This window comes from Kryptolebias marmoratus, linkage group LG18 (genome assembly GCF_001649575.2).
Source record: "Kryptolebias marmoratus isolate JLee-2015 linkage group LG18, ASM164957v2, whole genome shotgun sequence".
NCBI classification, from domain to species: domain Eukaryota; kingdom Metazoa; phylum Chordata; class Actinopteri; order Cyprinodontiformes; family Rivulidae; genus Kryptolebias; species Kryptolebias marmoratus.
Genome location: NC_051447.1, coordinates 19,432,746 through 19,447,900, shown reverse-complemented (window position 1 = coordinate 19,447,900; position 15,155 = coordinate 19,432,746). Strand labels below are relative to the sequence as shown.

The 15,155-nt window shown below is 46.7% G+C and overlaps 2 protein-coding genes and 2 long non-coding RNA genes across 6 annotated transcripts in view; 2 read left to right on the top strand and 2 right to left on the bottom strand.

Moving 5' to 3' along the window:
- The first annotated feature begins 56 nt into the window (after positions 1 to 56).
- On the top strand, positions 57 to 4,930 carry LOC108228728 (E3 ubiquitin-protein ligase TRIM39). The gene is made up of 2 exons (XM_017404332.3): positions 57 to 2,239; positions 2,495 to 4,930. The coding sequence occupies exons 1-2, from the start codon at positions 2,108 to 2,110 to the stop codon at positions 4,145 to 4,147; spliced, it is 1,785 nt and encodes a 594-aa protein (XP_017259821.1). The 5' UTR covers positions 57 to 2,107; the 3' UTR covers positions 4,148 to 4,930.
- A 150-nt stretch (positions 4,931 to 5,080) lies between these two features.
- Positions 5,081 to 15,155, top strand: part of cpm (carboxypeptidase M) — a 24,119-nt gene continuing 14,044 nt past the window's right edge. Inside the window, exons 1-3 of one of the 3 annotated variants that reach the window (XM_037981101.1) lie at positions 5,081 to 6,195; positions 11,027 to 11,226; positions 13,230 to 13,327. In XM_037981101.1, coding sequence (XP_037837029.1) covers positions 11,070 to 11,226; positions 13,230 to 13,327 — 255 coding nt within the window. In that variant the 5' untranslated portion in view covers positions 5,081 to 6,195; positions 11,027 to 11,069. The other 2 variants (XM_037981100.1, XM_037981099.1) reach the window with 2 other exon arrangements.
- Positions 10,847 to 12,993, bottom strand: LOC119617923. Its single transcript, XR_005234383.1, has 2 exons — positions 12,361 to 12,993; positions 10,847 to 12,273 (listed from the first exon to the last, which is right to left on the bottom strand). It is a non-coding gene; the product is annotated as an uncharacterized LOC119617923 (long non-coding RNA).
- Positions 13,129 to 14,963, bottom strand: LOC119617924. The gene is made up of 2 exons (XR_005234384.1): positions 13,835 to 14,963; positions 13,129 to 13,726 (listed from the first exon to the last, which is right to left on the bottom strand). It is a non-coding gene; the product is annotated as an uncharacterized LOC119617924 (long non-coding RNA).

Sequence of the window (15,155 nt, the reverse complement as noted above, 5' to 3'; positions counted from 1 at the left end):
TTGGAGCTCTAAACCCGGTCCTGTTGGAGCTCTAAACCTGGTCCTGTTGGAGCTCTAAACCCGGTCCTGTTGGAGCTCTAAACCCGGTCCTGTTTCTTAGTTTTAATGTTTATATCGATGTGTGTTTCGAGGCATTTAAAATGGAGCTGATGTGTCGGGGATTTGTCTCAACGATGAGCTGAAGTTTGACTCGGACATAAATACCGAATGTGTCTTTAGTCGTGTTCTTTTGGTTCCATATTTGGGTTCAGTTCAGACGACCCAAACGCAGCTGCTGCAGGTTAATGTCGTTGTGTTCGGTGGTTTGGACCTCAGGGCCACCGTAGGGAACCGTCCAGTCGCGGTCAACGATGGTGGCGTTCGTGGAGGAGAACATCCGTCCGTGTTCAGATTTAGGTTCAGACGCCATCTTGCTGGTTGGACTGAGATCCTGAAGAGTCGTGATGCTGGAGCGTGTCCAGTTTGTGGGCCTGAATAATTAATTTTCATTAATCTGAAGTAGAGTTATTCTTTTATTGTAGGATTACTTCAGTCACAGGTTTTGACACATTTTCCTCATGTTTAAAGCATCGCCTCCAGACTGTAGGACGAGTCCAGGCGAGGCTAATGGCTAGCCCCGTTTGGTTAGCCATTAGCCTCGCCTGGAGGAAGACTTCTGCCTCGTCCTCCTCGCCTTGCGCTCAGGGACTGACGTCACGACCGATAAGATAAAAACTCTCGGTTCAAAGCACCAAGCTCGTGTGGGTCCAGAGTCCGGACCTGCTGTGGATGAAACGAGCCGGATCGATCTGACCAATGAGAGGCTTCCTGTGAGCGGGGGCGGAGCCACCCGGTCCAGGAGCGGGGCTGCCGTCGTTGGGACCTCACAGAGGGACTGTTTTATGGTGGTAGCTCAACGTGTGACAAACCTGTTGGTTGTGTGTACTTTACAAACTCGTACCAGACGTGTGTTTGTTTTATTGGTTTGAAGCTTGTTTGTACGTCGAACACATTTCTGCTGTCAGACAAAAGAGTTGAACTTTTTCTTTCAGAACAGGTTTTCGAAGCATCTAGCTGTGAAAACAATGGTAGTTGCAGCGCCGATAAAATCTGATGAAGATGCACCCAAAGAGACAAACACCAAACAACCTGATGCTTTCGGTTCACTTCTGGCTGATTTTCTTCTTTTTCTGTCAGTTTCTGAAATATTCTGGTGAAACTTGCAGTTCAGGTTCTGATTTCTTTAATTTTAATCCTCCTCAGGGTTCGACGGACAGATCGGGCTTCAGTTCCAAACCAGCGATGTTTATGTTTCATGAATTCACTTCAGTTAGTTTGTTTATTATTTTAGCTCAGAGGCGTGAAGAGTTCCTGTCGGACCGGTTTTAACTTCTGTGAAACTTTAACGTTTTACTGTAAACAGCTGGAAGGTTTCCTTTAAGAGTCGTCGACAAGCTAAACCCGGTCCTGTTTGGAGCTCTAAACCCGGTCCTGTTTGGAGCTCTAAACCCGGTCCTGTTTGGAGCTCTAAACCCGGTCCTGTTTGGAGCTCTAAACCTGGTCCTGTTTGGATCGGGTCACAGGAAGTTGGGGTTTTGGATGGACAGGATCAGATGGAGGATTTTTAGAGTTTAGAGGATTTAGAGTCTTCCTCGTTTCTCATTCAGGAACTTTATTCTGAAATGTTGTCCAGGACAAACAGACGAGGACACGCTGGACATTATAACGTCCAATCAGCGACGTCTCATGGTTTCGCCGGTACCTCCCTCCTCTGGCAGGTTAATGTCGTTGTGTTCGGTGGTTTGGACCTCAGGGCCACCAAAGGGAACCGTCCAGTCGAAGCCCAACATCCGTGACCGGCTGCCATCTTCATTTCTGACTGAAAACAGGCCATTGATGGCGGCGTCCTCTTGTTTGGGTTCTACTGGGACCGGGTCGCCCTGAAAACTGATCCTAACAGATTCAGGTTTTCTGTCTGGATCATGTCTGTGGATCCAAACTGCTTCCTGAACCTGAATCAGGTCCTGAGAGTTCACCTCCACAGGAGGATCAGAGGTTTCCTGGGAGACGACTGTTAGAGAAATATTCTATAATTGTTCTGAGAACTTCAGTGGGCGTTTCCTGCAGGATGGTGATCGTGGGCGTCGGCTTCGTGCTGTCAGACAGACGGCCTCAGGTGAGAACTGTTAATGAAAGGATTCGATCGTCCCCTCTGCAGACTGAATGCTCCAGGATTTATTTTGAAAGGATCACAGATAATGTAGGTGTTATTTTATTGTACTTTATGTTGGCGGGTGATATGCATTTCTTCTTTAATTTAGTTGTTCTTTATTTTCCTCTGGTTGAACGAGCTGCAGTAAAAACAAAACGTAGTCTGTCTCCTGTCCTGTCCTCTCCTGTCCTCTCCCGTCCCGTCCTCTCCTGTCCTGTTTGATGTTATTTTAAACCGTCATTGTCTTTTTTTCCCACACTGAGGACCTCAGACTGAAGTGTCTCTCCGTCTCTCCGTCTTCAGGTGAACATCATGTCTGTTGCCAACTATCAGCTGCCGGAGGACCATCTCTGGTGCTGCATCTGTCTGGACGTCTTCAAGGATCCCGTCACGCTGCCATGTGGACATAATTTCTGTAAAAGTTGCATCGAGGAGCATCTGAGACGCTCTCAGCGGCAGTGTCCTTTGTGTAAGGAGCTGGTGGACAAGAAGCACAAACTGGGGGTGAACACCTTCATATCCGAGCTGGTCTTCCAGTTCAGACAGTCGTCTGGCTCCCCGCAGCCTGCCGGGACATCAGGGACAGCTCCTTGTTGTCCTGCTGCTGGACCCAAACAGAAGTCTTCAAAGTGCCGCCTGTTGGTGGCGCTCAGCCTGACGTGTTTCATCGTCTTCTTCGGGACAAATCTGTGTTTTCATCGAACGCTGTCCGGCTGGGAAACTCTGCCGCCGTTTGCTTCTGTGGAGGACTCGTCTGGGAGCGTGTGTGCCGAGCACCAGGAACCTCTGGAGCTCTACTGCAAGGACGACCAGGTGGCCGTCTGTCAGAGCTGCAGGACCTCGGCTCACAGGAACCACCAGGTGGTTCCTCTGGGAGACCAGGTCCAGCTCAAGATGGCGGAAGTCGGGAAAATGGAGGCCAGGATTCAGCAGGTGATCGGGCAGAGGAGGCTGAAGATCCGGGAGCTGAAACGCTCCATGAAGCTCAACAAGGAGTCTGCCGACCAGGAGATGGCGGACGGCGTTCAGATCTTCTCCTCCCTGATCCAGGACTTGGAGCACGCTCAGGCAGAGCTCATCGAGGCGATCGAAGAGAAGCAGAGAGCCGCTGAGAAGCGAATCCAGAGTGTTGTTTCTGAGCTGGAGCAGGAGGTGTCACAGCTGAGGAGGAGGCGCGTTCAGCTGGAGCAGCTGTCCCACGCCACAGATCCCGTCCTCTTCCTGCAGAGCTGCCCGGACCTGACCACGGAGAGGACGCAGGTGAGCGTCTGTCCGGTCATTTACGACGGTCTGACCAGGACGGCGATGGTGGGAGCCATGAACCAGCTGACAGAGACGGTCCGAGACGCCATGAAGAGGCTGCAGGACTCCGAGAGGAAGAACGTCCCTCAGTTTGCGGTCAGTGTGACTCTGGACCCGGACACCGCCCATCCCGCCCTCGTCCTGTCCGATGATGGGAAACAGGTTCGCTGCGGGGACGCGCCGAGGAGGAGTCCCACCTTCAGCTCCAGGAGGTTCCAAACGGCTCTTTATGTCTTCGGGAGGCGGGGCTTCTCCTGCGGGCGGTTCCACTTCGACGTCCAGGTCAAAGGGAAAACTGCTTGGACGCTCGGAGTTGCCAAAGAATCCGTCAACAAGAAGGAGGAGCTGAGCGTGAACCCGGAGAACGGCTACTGGGCCGTGCGGCTGCAGGACCCGAGGGAATACGTGGCTCTGGACAACCGTCCGGTTTCTCTTCCCGTGGGGACCGACCTGGAGACGGTGCGGGTGTCTGTGGATTACGAGGAGGGCCGGGTGTCGTTCTACGACGTGGACGCCGCGGTTCTTCTTCACTCGTTCGCCGCCTGCTCCTTTACGGAGGAGCTGTACCCGTTCCTCAGCCCCGGTCCGAGTGACGGCGGCCGGAACGCCGCTCCTCTGATCGTCTCCTCCGTCAGCGAGCGCCGGGAAAACTGAACACTTCCTGTTTCCTGTTGAAAGGTCACTAAAGACCTAATATCGAGTTTCTAAAGGAGCCTTTTCTGTCGTTTCTGAAGCTCTGAAGACGTTTGGACAGAGTCCCGTTGCTGGACGTTTTGTCCCAAATGAAAATAATAAGGATTGTTGAAGAATAATCGTTAACTTTGTTGGAGAACTCAACTCGTCGATCATTTTATTGTTTGTCTTCTTCCAGCTGTTGTCCTCCTCCATCTAACTTTGTCCTATGTCCTCCATGTCCTCTCTAACATCTTTCTGTCCCTCCTCTGGACATGTCCAAACCGTCCATCCTCGTCCCTCCCGAGGAGAACCTCGACATCTTCAGCTCTGACACTTCCTGTTCTGTCTCCAAACCAACATGGCCGCTCTCAGCAGTCTGTAAACCTCTCCTTTGACCTTTGACCTTTGACCTCTGCTGCCACCCTTTGCCATCCTGAAACTTTAATTTATTTTGATGTTTTTGGAACATTTGGTCACTCTTTGTTTGTTTGTTTGTTGGGTTTTAAATCTTTCAGTTTCGTTCTTTAAACACCTAAAAGTATTTATTTTTTCTAAGTTCTGTTTTTTTGTTTTTGTCACATATTTGTAGTTTTCCTTCTCACAGCCACCTCGTCTTTTTGCCGGTTTTACGTCTTTAGATTCATGTTTTCCATTTTTTAAAGATTCGGTTTGAGCCTAATCGAAGTTATTCTGCGTCTTTTTGGCTTAATTAATCTTTTACTTGTTTTTTTATGTAAATATATTTTCTGTTCGAACAGGAAAGCCACTCTTTGTGTTGATTAAATGCTTGAAGACGAAGCTGCGGCTCCGGAGGACGATCTGACTCCGGCTCAGGTTCTGTCAGGATCTTAGGCAGATTATGGAAATTTCCTCCGAAGCTGACTGACTCAGGGTCTTAACTCAGATTATTTCTCTCTTCCTGTTTTCTCTGCGTTCGTTATTCAGCGACAGAAACATCATGACTGCTCGGTGGGATGAACCACATCAGAAATAAAATAATCTTATTGAACTCGTTGACCTGTGATGAGTTCAGAACCATTAATCTGGAACCACAGGAACTGAATTTGTGCCGACGATGAGAAGAAGAAACCAACGACGAGGACGTCTCTCCTGTTCTGGAAAACTTCCCCGACAGGAAACGAACTGTAGCCTCCCGATCTCCCGCGTTCTTTATTTCGTTGCAGTTTTCCTGGAAAACATGCAGCTGGTTGGGATAACGAGTCCTAAACAGATTCAAAGACTGAACCAGGAAGTCCGACTGAATCCATCCTTACAGGAAGAAGTCTTTTAATCATCGCTGTGTGGAAAACCTAAACTTTTTATTCTGTAGTGGCTTTAAAAGAAGAAGAAAAGGTGAATCAGCATCACCTCGTTCCGCCAAATAAGGTTTCAATTACAGAGAGACAGATGAGCGTGTCGGCGCTGTTGTACCTGTCGCTCATCCCTCCAGCTTCATTAACTTCCTGCTTCTAAACCTCGCTCCTCGTCTTCTTGACCGTGTCTGATTAAATAAGCTGTCAATCATCCAGCTCTGCCCCCGAGAGCGGCAATTACTGCGTTATTATTACCTCGATCTCAACACAGAGGATTAGAAAACGGCCTCGCTGCGTCCCGAGTTCTTTCAGAAAAAAGAACTGAATTCAGCTTGGATGGTAGCTTTTAACAACAAACCACGACTTTCTGACTGAAAACCAAATGATCCAACGCTTCAGACCCAATAAAAGGTGAATTATCCTGAATTACTCTTTAAATGTCAGATTAGTGCTTCTTCTTCGTTTTAGGACTTCAGGTTTCCGACACAAGCAGCGACAAAAGGTGAGAAATAAAAGTTTATTGTAACGTTTGTCTTTGGACCGACTGCAGTCTGATCAGAGAGCTGATTAACTGTTTAAGGTTTCCTTCCAGTAGGATTGTTTCTTGTTTTTGTTGGTTTTTGGAGGTTTTCGGGGAGCAGCCGGCCCTGAGGTCCAAGGAGGAGGCAGGTGGAGAGTGAGCCGGCAGGTGAGCTCCTCTTCTGCTGTTTGCAGGTAAATGGATTTATTTATTTTATCTTCGCTAATGACAGCTTAAAAGACGAGGTTTGTGAGGCAAACACAAGTTTACGTTAAAACAAACAAATAGGACAAAATACTGGAAGTATCACCAGGTCGGCGCTTGATTGGAGGCGGAGTCGGATCGTTTGAGCCGCGGCGGAGACGGACGGTATCGTCTCTGATGATCTCTGGACTGAAAAACCTGCTCATCAGGAAGGGGAGGGAGTCTCAAACCACCCGGTTCCTCTCAGGAAACGATAAACCTTTTTATTGACCCGTATGACCTCTTAAAGTCGTCGACAACCTTCTAAAGTCAAGTTAACCCTCTTCTACCATTTCTGGACTTTTAGAACAGCTTTAACCGTCATTCCAGGGATCCATAAAGCTCCCAGCCTGATTCATTCGGACTTCCTGTGTTTCACATCTTTATATGAATCTCTGTGTCTCCTGAAGTCCATTTGAGACCTTTAAAGTGTCCCGAAGAGGTTTACAGACTTTGTCTTCAGAGATGAAAACACTTTAAAGAACTCATCATCTGCCCTGAAAATCAAAACCAACATATTTGTTTCCAAAAACCATCATCTGATCATCTGAAAGCATCTGTAAAGATGATTTAAGGACTCGTGTACATTTCTTTGGTTTTCTAGACTAGTGGTTCCCAAAGATGGGGTCGGAGGTCCTATAATGGTTCGTGAAGAATCCAGTGAAGGGTCCTGAGATGATTTCCAGAAATCAAATTACTGTTTAAAGTATAATAAGCAGAAGTCATAAACGGACGAGGATGTTTGTACTGTTAAATTTTTTTATTTAACTTTAATGTTTGTCCATTTTAACCAGCGATAGTCGGGGTCTCAGGTCTCGGGTCTCTTCCACTGTTCTGTGGCTCAGAACCTGAAAAGTTACCTGATCTCTTTTTTTATTTTAGCAACGACCCTCAAGACTTATCTGATCTTATTTTTAGAGTTCAGTCTCTGACTGTTCAGATTTAAACCTGCAGTGAGACTTCATGACTGATCTTTGTTTTTGTTCTTAAACTTTAGCCAGCAGATGGCGCCACGATTCTACAAAGATAAGTTGAGGGGTTTTTTTTTTTTTGGACCCAACAGGGATCAAATTTCTGTGTCAGGTCATCAGTTGAAGATGTTAGGGTTGAAAACTGGAGAAAAGAAAAAAAGCCTTCAGTTTGCAAGAGAAAACCTGAAACAATGTGAAATAAATGGATAATATCTAAGGTTTAAGACTGTTTCTTATAGGTAGTAAAACCCATTAGGATCATTTCAGTAAGGTTAGTTGGAATGTTTTTCTTTTAGCCGTTCCCCTCAGGCTTCACACATTAAACTTACACTAAAGTTAGTTTATTGGTAACCAAATATCAACCTGGAAACTGTTAAATATGTTAGAACCCGGGTTGGGCTCTCAGCCAACTCCTCTCTGTTTGGGTTTTCTCTGAGCGCTCCGGTTTCCTCCACATGCGTGTTGTTGTTGCTGCTCCCTGCATCTCTGCAGAGAAAGGAAATGGAAGGACCAGTTTATCAGACGACAGCTGGTTTATTCCTGTGTTTGAATGTAAACAGACACAGGAAGCACGAAGATTAGAAACCAGAGTACGTCCCGTCCTCAAAACCACTCAACAAAGATGGCTGCTGGAACTGAAATATAATATAAACCTTAGTAGGGACATGGATAAAAGGTCTGTCAATCATTGAAGGAATGCATATCGCCCGACTGAGATCGTCTTATGTTGAAATAACGGCCAAAACTTTAGCCGTTATGGTCAAACCTTGGAGACGACTTGGACACCAATGACTCTCAGCGACTACCACACCAAATGTTAGCTCAGTGTCTGTCAAACCGACAGGCTGAGGTCCGTTAACCAACTTCATGAGTTATTTTGCTAACAGACAGACAAAGGAACACAGACGCAGGCAATTACATTATCGTCCTCCACCATGAGACATGGGTGACAATCAGCTGAGCACAAACATGGACAGAAGGACAATAGAGACTTGTTCTGCCGTCAGATTCCACGTCTGCGGGCGTTTTTCTCTGGAACGTGTGACGGCGCTTCATCGGTGGACACGACATGCGGCGACTGGTTCTACCGCGCCTGTTGATGAAGTCAGGATGACGTGTTCTCGTGGGATGTTTGGTATTTGTTCAGCTCACCTGGAGGCCGCCGGCTTCACGAGGTGTTGCGGTTCATGTCTGTCTGCTTCTAGTCCTGTTCAGACACGACCACAAGGTTTAAATCAGTTTGACAAATATACAATAAGTAAAAACAATACAGATAACGTTTGTTGACTAAATAAAAAAGTAGACTTTTAATGGAATATAATCCTATCTAATGTTACAACCCTGGTTTTAATATTTAATAATGTCAGTTTTACCTTCATTGAACATTTCTGTTACCTGTAACTGTCGTTCCAATATTTAAATTTGTAGCACACATTTTAAAAAATAATATTTTGTTTCGTAGCCGGCCAATCGCAGACATCAGCTTTAACTGTTCAGCTCAGAGAATGACTGGTTCTGATTAAAATTAGGCTGAAGCTGAAGAAAGGATGCTAACAGCTGCGTACAGTTAGCTAAACTGAGAAACAGGATGCTAACAGCTGCGTACAGTTAGCTAAACTAATGTAACAAGGTGCTAACAGCTGCGTACAGTTAGCTAAACTGAGAGAACTGGATGCTAACAGCTGCGTACAGTCAGCTAAACTAATGTAACAAGGTGCTAACAGCTGCGTACAGTTAGCTAAACTGAAGAAAGGATGCTAACAGCTACGTACAGTTAGCTAAACTGAAGAAAGGATACTAACAGCTGTGTACAGTTAGCTAAACTGAGGGACCAGGATGCTAACAGCTGCGTACAGTTAGCCGAACTGAGGAAAGGATGCTAACAGGTGCATACAGCTAGCTAAACTGAAGAAACAGGATGCTAACAGCTGCTAGCTAAACTGAGGGAACTGGTTGCAGATTTGCAGGATCCGATTTTAAATGTTTGCAAACTAAGTTGACATAATAAATTTAAGTTCCTTTTATGGTTAAATGAAAGAACAGGATTTTATTCCTTTTTATTATTCCTACTTGCCAGGCGTGTTCAGTATATATAAACTTATAATTTTATGTCACCTAAAAACTGGTAAAACTAACTTTATCCATGTTGTTAAAATAATGTCCAGTTACTTGAAACTGTAACAGTTGACATGCTTTCTGCACCAATTTATGCCAAACGCAGAACCTTACAGCTGGTTTTTCTTGTTTTGTAAGTTTGTTTTTTATTTCTTATTATTGTTTTTTTTTCCGCGTGGACCGAGTGAACCATTCAGGGAAAGGCGGCGCTAAGCTCCGCCCCCGCCGGCGGTGAATAAGTAACGTCCCCTCCCGTCGCTCCGCCGGGATCCGCCGGTGCTGCTGAGCCGCCGGGGACACGCGACACGCGGGGGACAGGTGAGACATTTCTGTCCTTTAATCGACGACAGTCGACGGGAGATGAGGACATGTCCTCGGAGTTCCGGTTAAATCGATTAAAGAAGCTTCCTGTCGGGCGGTGACGGGTTCGGAGTTGACTCAGGTGTTGGTTCTGTTCCACCGGAACCGAACCGGAACCGCAGGGATTCTGGCTCTTTCCCTCCGGCTGTCTTGTCTGTAACATTTTAAATAAATAATAATTATTTTTGTTTAGTTGTAGTTTTAATAATATGTAATATTTATACATTAATTAAGGACTTAATTAGAGAATTTTTCTAATTAATTGATCATAAAAAACTGAACTTTAATCTTTATCTTTATAAACATTTAATAATTCACCTACATTTTATTATTTTGTCTTTTAAACAGTAATGATCAAAAATACTTAAATTTAAGCCTTTTTATCTTTATTTTTCTACATTTATCTGCAATAATTTAGACTTTTCTTTGAGTTTTGTGATTATTTAACAAAGTGAAGTAATAAGTTTTATGTAAATTAAACAAAAAAAAACTCAGGAGATGTTATAATTAGAATATATTTACAGAATATGTTCTGTAAATATTATTTACTGTGTGAAACAAATGCTTTAAGTAGATGAAATAATAGAAAAATAGGAGTTAAAAGTGCAAAATTTAAATAATTCAAAGATTTTATTACAAATATTAACCAATAAGGGGTCAAACTGTTTAAATTAGTTTTAATTTCTGAGAATATTTTAATAAATATGTTTATAAAAACTTACTTCCTGATTCAAATTATTTTATTCTGATTTATTTCAGTTGTTTCTTCTGTTATTTGGGTTTATTTCCTGCAGCTTTTTATTCTCCGGAACCTCGAGAAGTTCTGCTTTGATCCGGTTAAAAACTGTTAAAGGGATAGTTCAGCTATTTAAAAACGGGGTTCTATTGAACGTCATGTTTCTCCCGTCAGTTCAGATTGATGAGCTCACGGCTAGTCAGAGTGGGTCTGTGTCGTAAAGCAATGATCTAAAGAAAGTTCTGGGTGGGTTGCTGGTTCCTTCACATCCAAAGTGCTACAGCTAGCTGCTGCTGCTGCTTGTTAGCTTGTTAATCTGGTCATTAAAGAGCTACCTGCAGCAGGTAAGATAGTAATTGTTTAGAATCTTTCCACAGAAGCTGTTTAAAGTTTAAATCTTGTGTTTTTTCGTCGCCGCCGCGAAGGGCGAGTAATCATGTGTTTGTTTGTCTGTTAGTAAAATATCTCCTGAGCCACAGGATGGGTCAGGAAATAATCAGCTCATTTAATCTGTTTAAAAACAAACAAATTCTAAATAAAATCCAACATTAATCCAGTTAAAGCTTTTATTAAAACTCTTTAAGCTCCTCGTTTGTTCAGACAGACGTCTTCAGCTGAGGGGGTGGAGTTAAACTCTGCAGACATGTCGTCCTCCCTCCTCTTCCTCCTCCTCCTCGCCCCGGCCTCCACGCTGGAGTTTCGTTACCACAGCAACGGCGAGATCCAGCAGTACCTGATGCAGGTCAACGCCTCCAACCCCGACATCGCTCACCTGTACAGCATCGGCACGACGGGCAGAGGTAACCACTTCCTGTTTCCTGTTTCCTGGTAGAAGTTTGACAGAAAAGAGTTTAAATCTGAACAAACTGACGAGCTAATGGCTAGTCTGAGACGGATCGCTGCCGCTTTACAGCCAGGATCTGAAAACATTCCTGCGTCTTGGGAGCGGAGACGGAGACGATGTCTTCAGTTTGTCCCCGGAGACATTTTCGGATTAAAGCAGCAGCTCAGCTGACGGTCAGTTAGTTTTATTATTCATAAAAAACAGAAGTTCAGGCAAACAGCAGCAAAGAAATTAGACAAACTCAGAGCTTAAACCTGCGCCGAGGCCACAGAGCGACCCGGGTCAGAATCTGGATCAGAACCAGAATTTAATCCAACATTTCATCAGTTTTTAGCTGATCTTTGCTGACAGACAGACACAACCGGGGACTTAAGGGTCACCTGGAGGACCTTTGACCCCATGGACCTTGAAATCAACAGTGATCACTGTTGACTCCTGAGGTGTCCAGCTGCAGAGGTGGAGCACAGTCTGACCTTTGACCTTTGACCCGATCACCACCTAAATCTAACGTCTGGTTTCATGTTTGATGTTTCCTGAAACTTTAATGAAAATCTGTTCAGAACCTTTAGAGTCATCCTGTCCACAGAGAGACAGAGACAGAGAGAGAGACAGGGAGACAGACAGACAGAGAGACAGACAGGCAGAGGGACAGACAGGCAGAGACAGAGGGACAGACAGGCAGAGGGACGGAGGGATAGACAGGCAGAGACAGAGGGACAGACATAGGGACAGACAGGGAGACAGACAGACATAGGGACAGAGACAGACAGGCAGAGACAGAGAGACAGACAGAAAGACTAACCCCGAACCTTTTAGAACCGTCAGTTTGGACCAGAACGATCAAATTCAGAGAGGTGATGGGTCTGGTCTGGTCCGGTCCTGTCTGGTCCGGTCCTGTCTGGTCCGGTCCTGTCTGGTCCGGTCCTGTCTGGTCCGGTCCTGTCTGGTCCGGTCCTGTCTGGTCCGGTCCAGCTGGTTGAGAAAAGCCTCACCTGTTTCCCACCTGGATGGAAATAAATCAGCCAAGAAAAAGAATTTATTTTAGAGCCAAAGATGCGGATCAAACCTGCGGGTGACGATGCTTTTTCACCTGGTCTCTGCAGGTGCGTATCAGGTGTCCGTCTCCATGGAAACGGGCTCTCAGGCCGGCCGGCCGCTCGTGCGATCTGTCAGCGTCGGCTCCTCTAATCTTTCCTCCCAGGCCGGTAATCCGGGCTAATCTGGAGCGCCAGCTGGCCCGGTTCCAACCCGTTTGAGTCCAAGCCTCGTCCCGTCTGCGCAGGGACGACGGGGACGTGTCGGGGACATGACGGGGACGTGTCGGGACGTGTCGGAGCCACGTTCAGTCAGTCAGCAGGTTCACCCGGAAACGTCTGCTTCAAATAAACTTTGGTTCAGTTTTTGTTTTATTTCTTAAAGAAAAGTTTAAATCTGAGCTGAGGGGCACGTCTCTGAGGGACATGTCTTTGAGGGACACGTCTCTGAGGGACACATCTCTGGTGGACGTGTCTCTGAGCCCGACTGGGATAAAAAGCACTGCAGTTACATGATTGCCCTTGTTGTACGGCGGCGGCAGATGATTCATTTTCCTGTTTGTTAGTGAAATGTCCTGTCCTTCCTGCCCTGTCCCTCCTGTCCTTTCTGACCTGTCCTGTTCTGTCCATACTTTCCTGACCTGTCCTTCTTGTCCTCTCCTGTCCCTTCTGTCCTGTTCTGACCTGTCCTTTCTGTCCTGTCCTGACCTGTCCCTTCTGTCCTTTCCTGACCTGTCCTTCCTGTCCTGACCCGTCCTTTCTGTCCTGTCCTGACCTGTCCCTTCTGTCCTGTCCTTCCTGTCCTGTCCTTTTTGTCCTTCCTCTCCTGTCCTTCATGTCCCATCCTGTCCCGTCCTTCCTGACCTGTCCTCTCCTCTCCTGTCCCGTCCTGTCCTGACAGCTGTCCCCTCTCCGTCTCCTGCAGGACAGCAGCTGTGGGTGTTAGCTCTGGGCGTCAGCGCTCGCCGTCACACCGTCGGCGTCCCGGAGTTCAAATATGTGGCCAACATGCATGGAAATGAGGTGAGTCCACTAAAGACGTCCAACAAAGGCCTTTCAGAGTCCGACACGGTCTGCCGGCGGACGTCAGGTGTCTGCATTATTCCCCGACACAAACGGAGCCGCCGCTGAGTCAACATGAGTCTGAAGTGAAACAGGAAGGAACGTCAGGAACCGGTTCCAGAAACAAACGGTTCCATTCAGAGGAAACAAACAGAACCTTTGTTTTCCTTTCAAGTGGTTTGAATCCGCAGTTCTGGGAACTTTCTGAAGGACTTTGAACCTCGGCCTTCAGGTCCCTGCAGCTTGTCCCGGGTCGTCTGGTCCCCGCCGGTGCTCCTGCGTCCCCCTGCGTCCTCCCACAGATCCCGGGGAGCCGATCCGCTCCGTAGCGTAACTCCGACCTCGGATCAGACCAACCTGCTGAATGTCAGGCGTACAGCGGAGTGGGAACTCAAAGTTAGCATATGTTAGCACGGGTCCGTTTGTCCATTTATCATCGGACCAGGACACACACTTCCTGTCTCTTACCGTCCACTGTTGGACCTGAGGGGACGAGCCTCAGTTTCCTGTCCTCAGCTGACAGGAAGTGACATCAGCGTGGTCTTCTGCTTCCAGGTTCAGAGACAGTTACCTGAACTTCTGCTGCCTTTCTGCGTCCTCCAACCAGTCTGACCTCTGACCTCTGACCTTTGACCTCTGACCTCTCTCTGGATGTTTGATGGGATCATTCTCTGTAAACCCAGCAGTTTCTGGCACTGGGTCGCTGCCCTTTGATTGGCTGATTAGGTGTTTGTGTTAACGAGCGTCTGATCCGTCCAACAGGTTCTGGTTCTAGTCGGACGTGGAGGAGAACCTCCTCAGCTGCCTCCTCTTGATGAGGAGGAGCAGCGGCTCCAGGATCTGATCCGTTCCTGAGGGAACACGGGAACATTAAAAGGATTTAAACTTTATGTTGTAGAAGAATGACATCACCTGCTGTCCTCCGTCAGTTCGGTCCGGTTCTGGTCCGGTCAGGTAGAACGTTCTGTGGGAACGTCTCAGACGTTCAGCAGAACGTGTCGTCATGTTCTCCTGTGAGCCGACACACTCCGCTGCCTCTGTTTACTGACTCTGTGTGTGTCCAGGCGGGACTCGTCCCTTTTAAGGACGTTTCCACCGTAACCCCGGCAACCAGATGCTAATCAGCCCCAGTCTCCATTAAACTGCCTTTTTTAATCTAAACCTTTTAATGTCTGATGGTTTGGAGGACAAAGGGGGACAGATGAGCTTTAAACTGTTCTGTTTTAATGAAAGAATCCAGATTTAACTGGTTTTAACGGGTCTTAAACTTGTGTTAACTTGTTGCTTTTGCTGCTGAGTTCTGTCCCGGTTCAGGACTGGAACCTCGGCCTTCCTGGGAAGGTGAATCTGTGGCGTTGGACGGCAGGTTCTGGCTGATTGTCGGCCCTCGGGTCGAAGAGAAGCATTCTGGGGTTTTTCCTTCAGGATCGAGGAGCGTTGGAGCTGCTGAGGGGGTCTGTAGAGTCCGATTGTCCAGGTCTGGGTCTATTTTTGTGGATCTGGAGAAAAGCTAACAACTGTGTCCCCAAAGGGAGTTTGGGGACACAGTTGTTTTTAAATGTTCTGCAATCAGTGCAGAATAATCTGCTCCAGGTTTGAAGTGTCTAGGTGTTGTAGTTTTTTAACTCGAGGAGATTAAAGATGCTGAAGGGAGGGAAAAATAGCTGGAATCGGCCTTTAGCCATTTTCTGAATCAGAAACCAACTTCAGCTTCGTGGAATTGAAGGAGAATATTTTCAGCGAGTTCCCTCGGTTGTGTTTCACCGTAAGTGGCGCTCTTCTTCTTCTG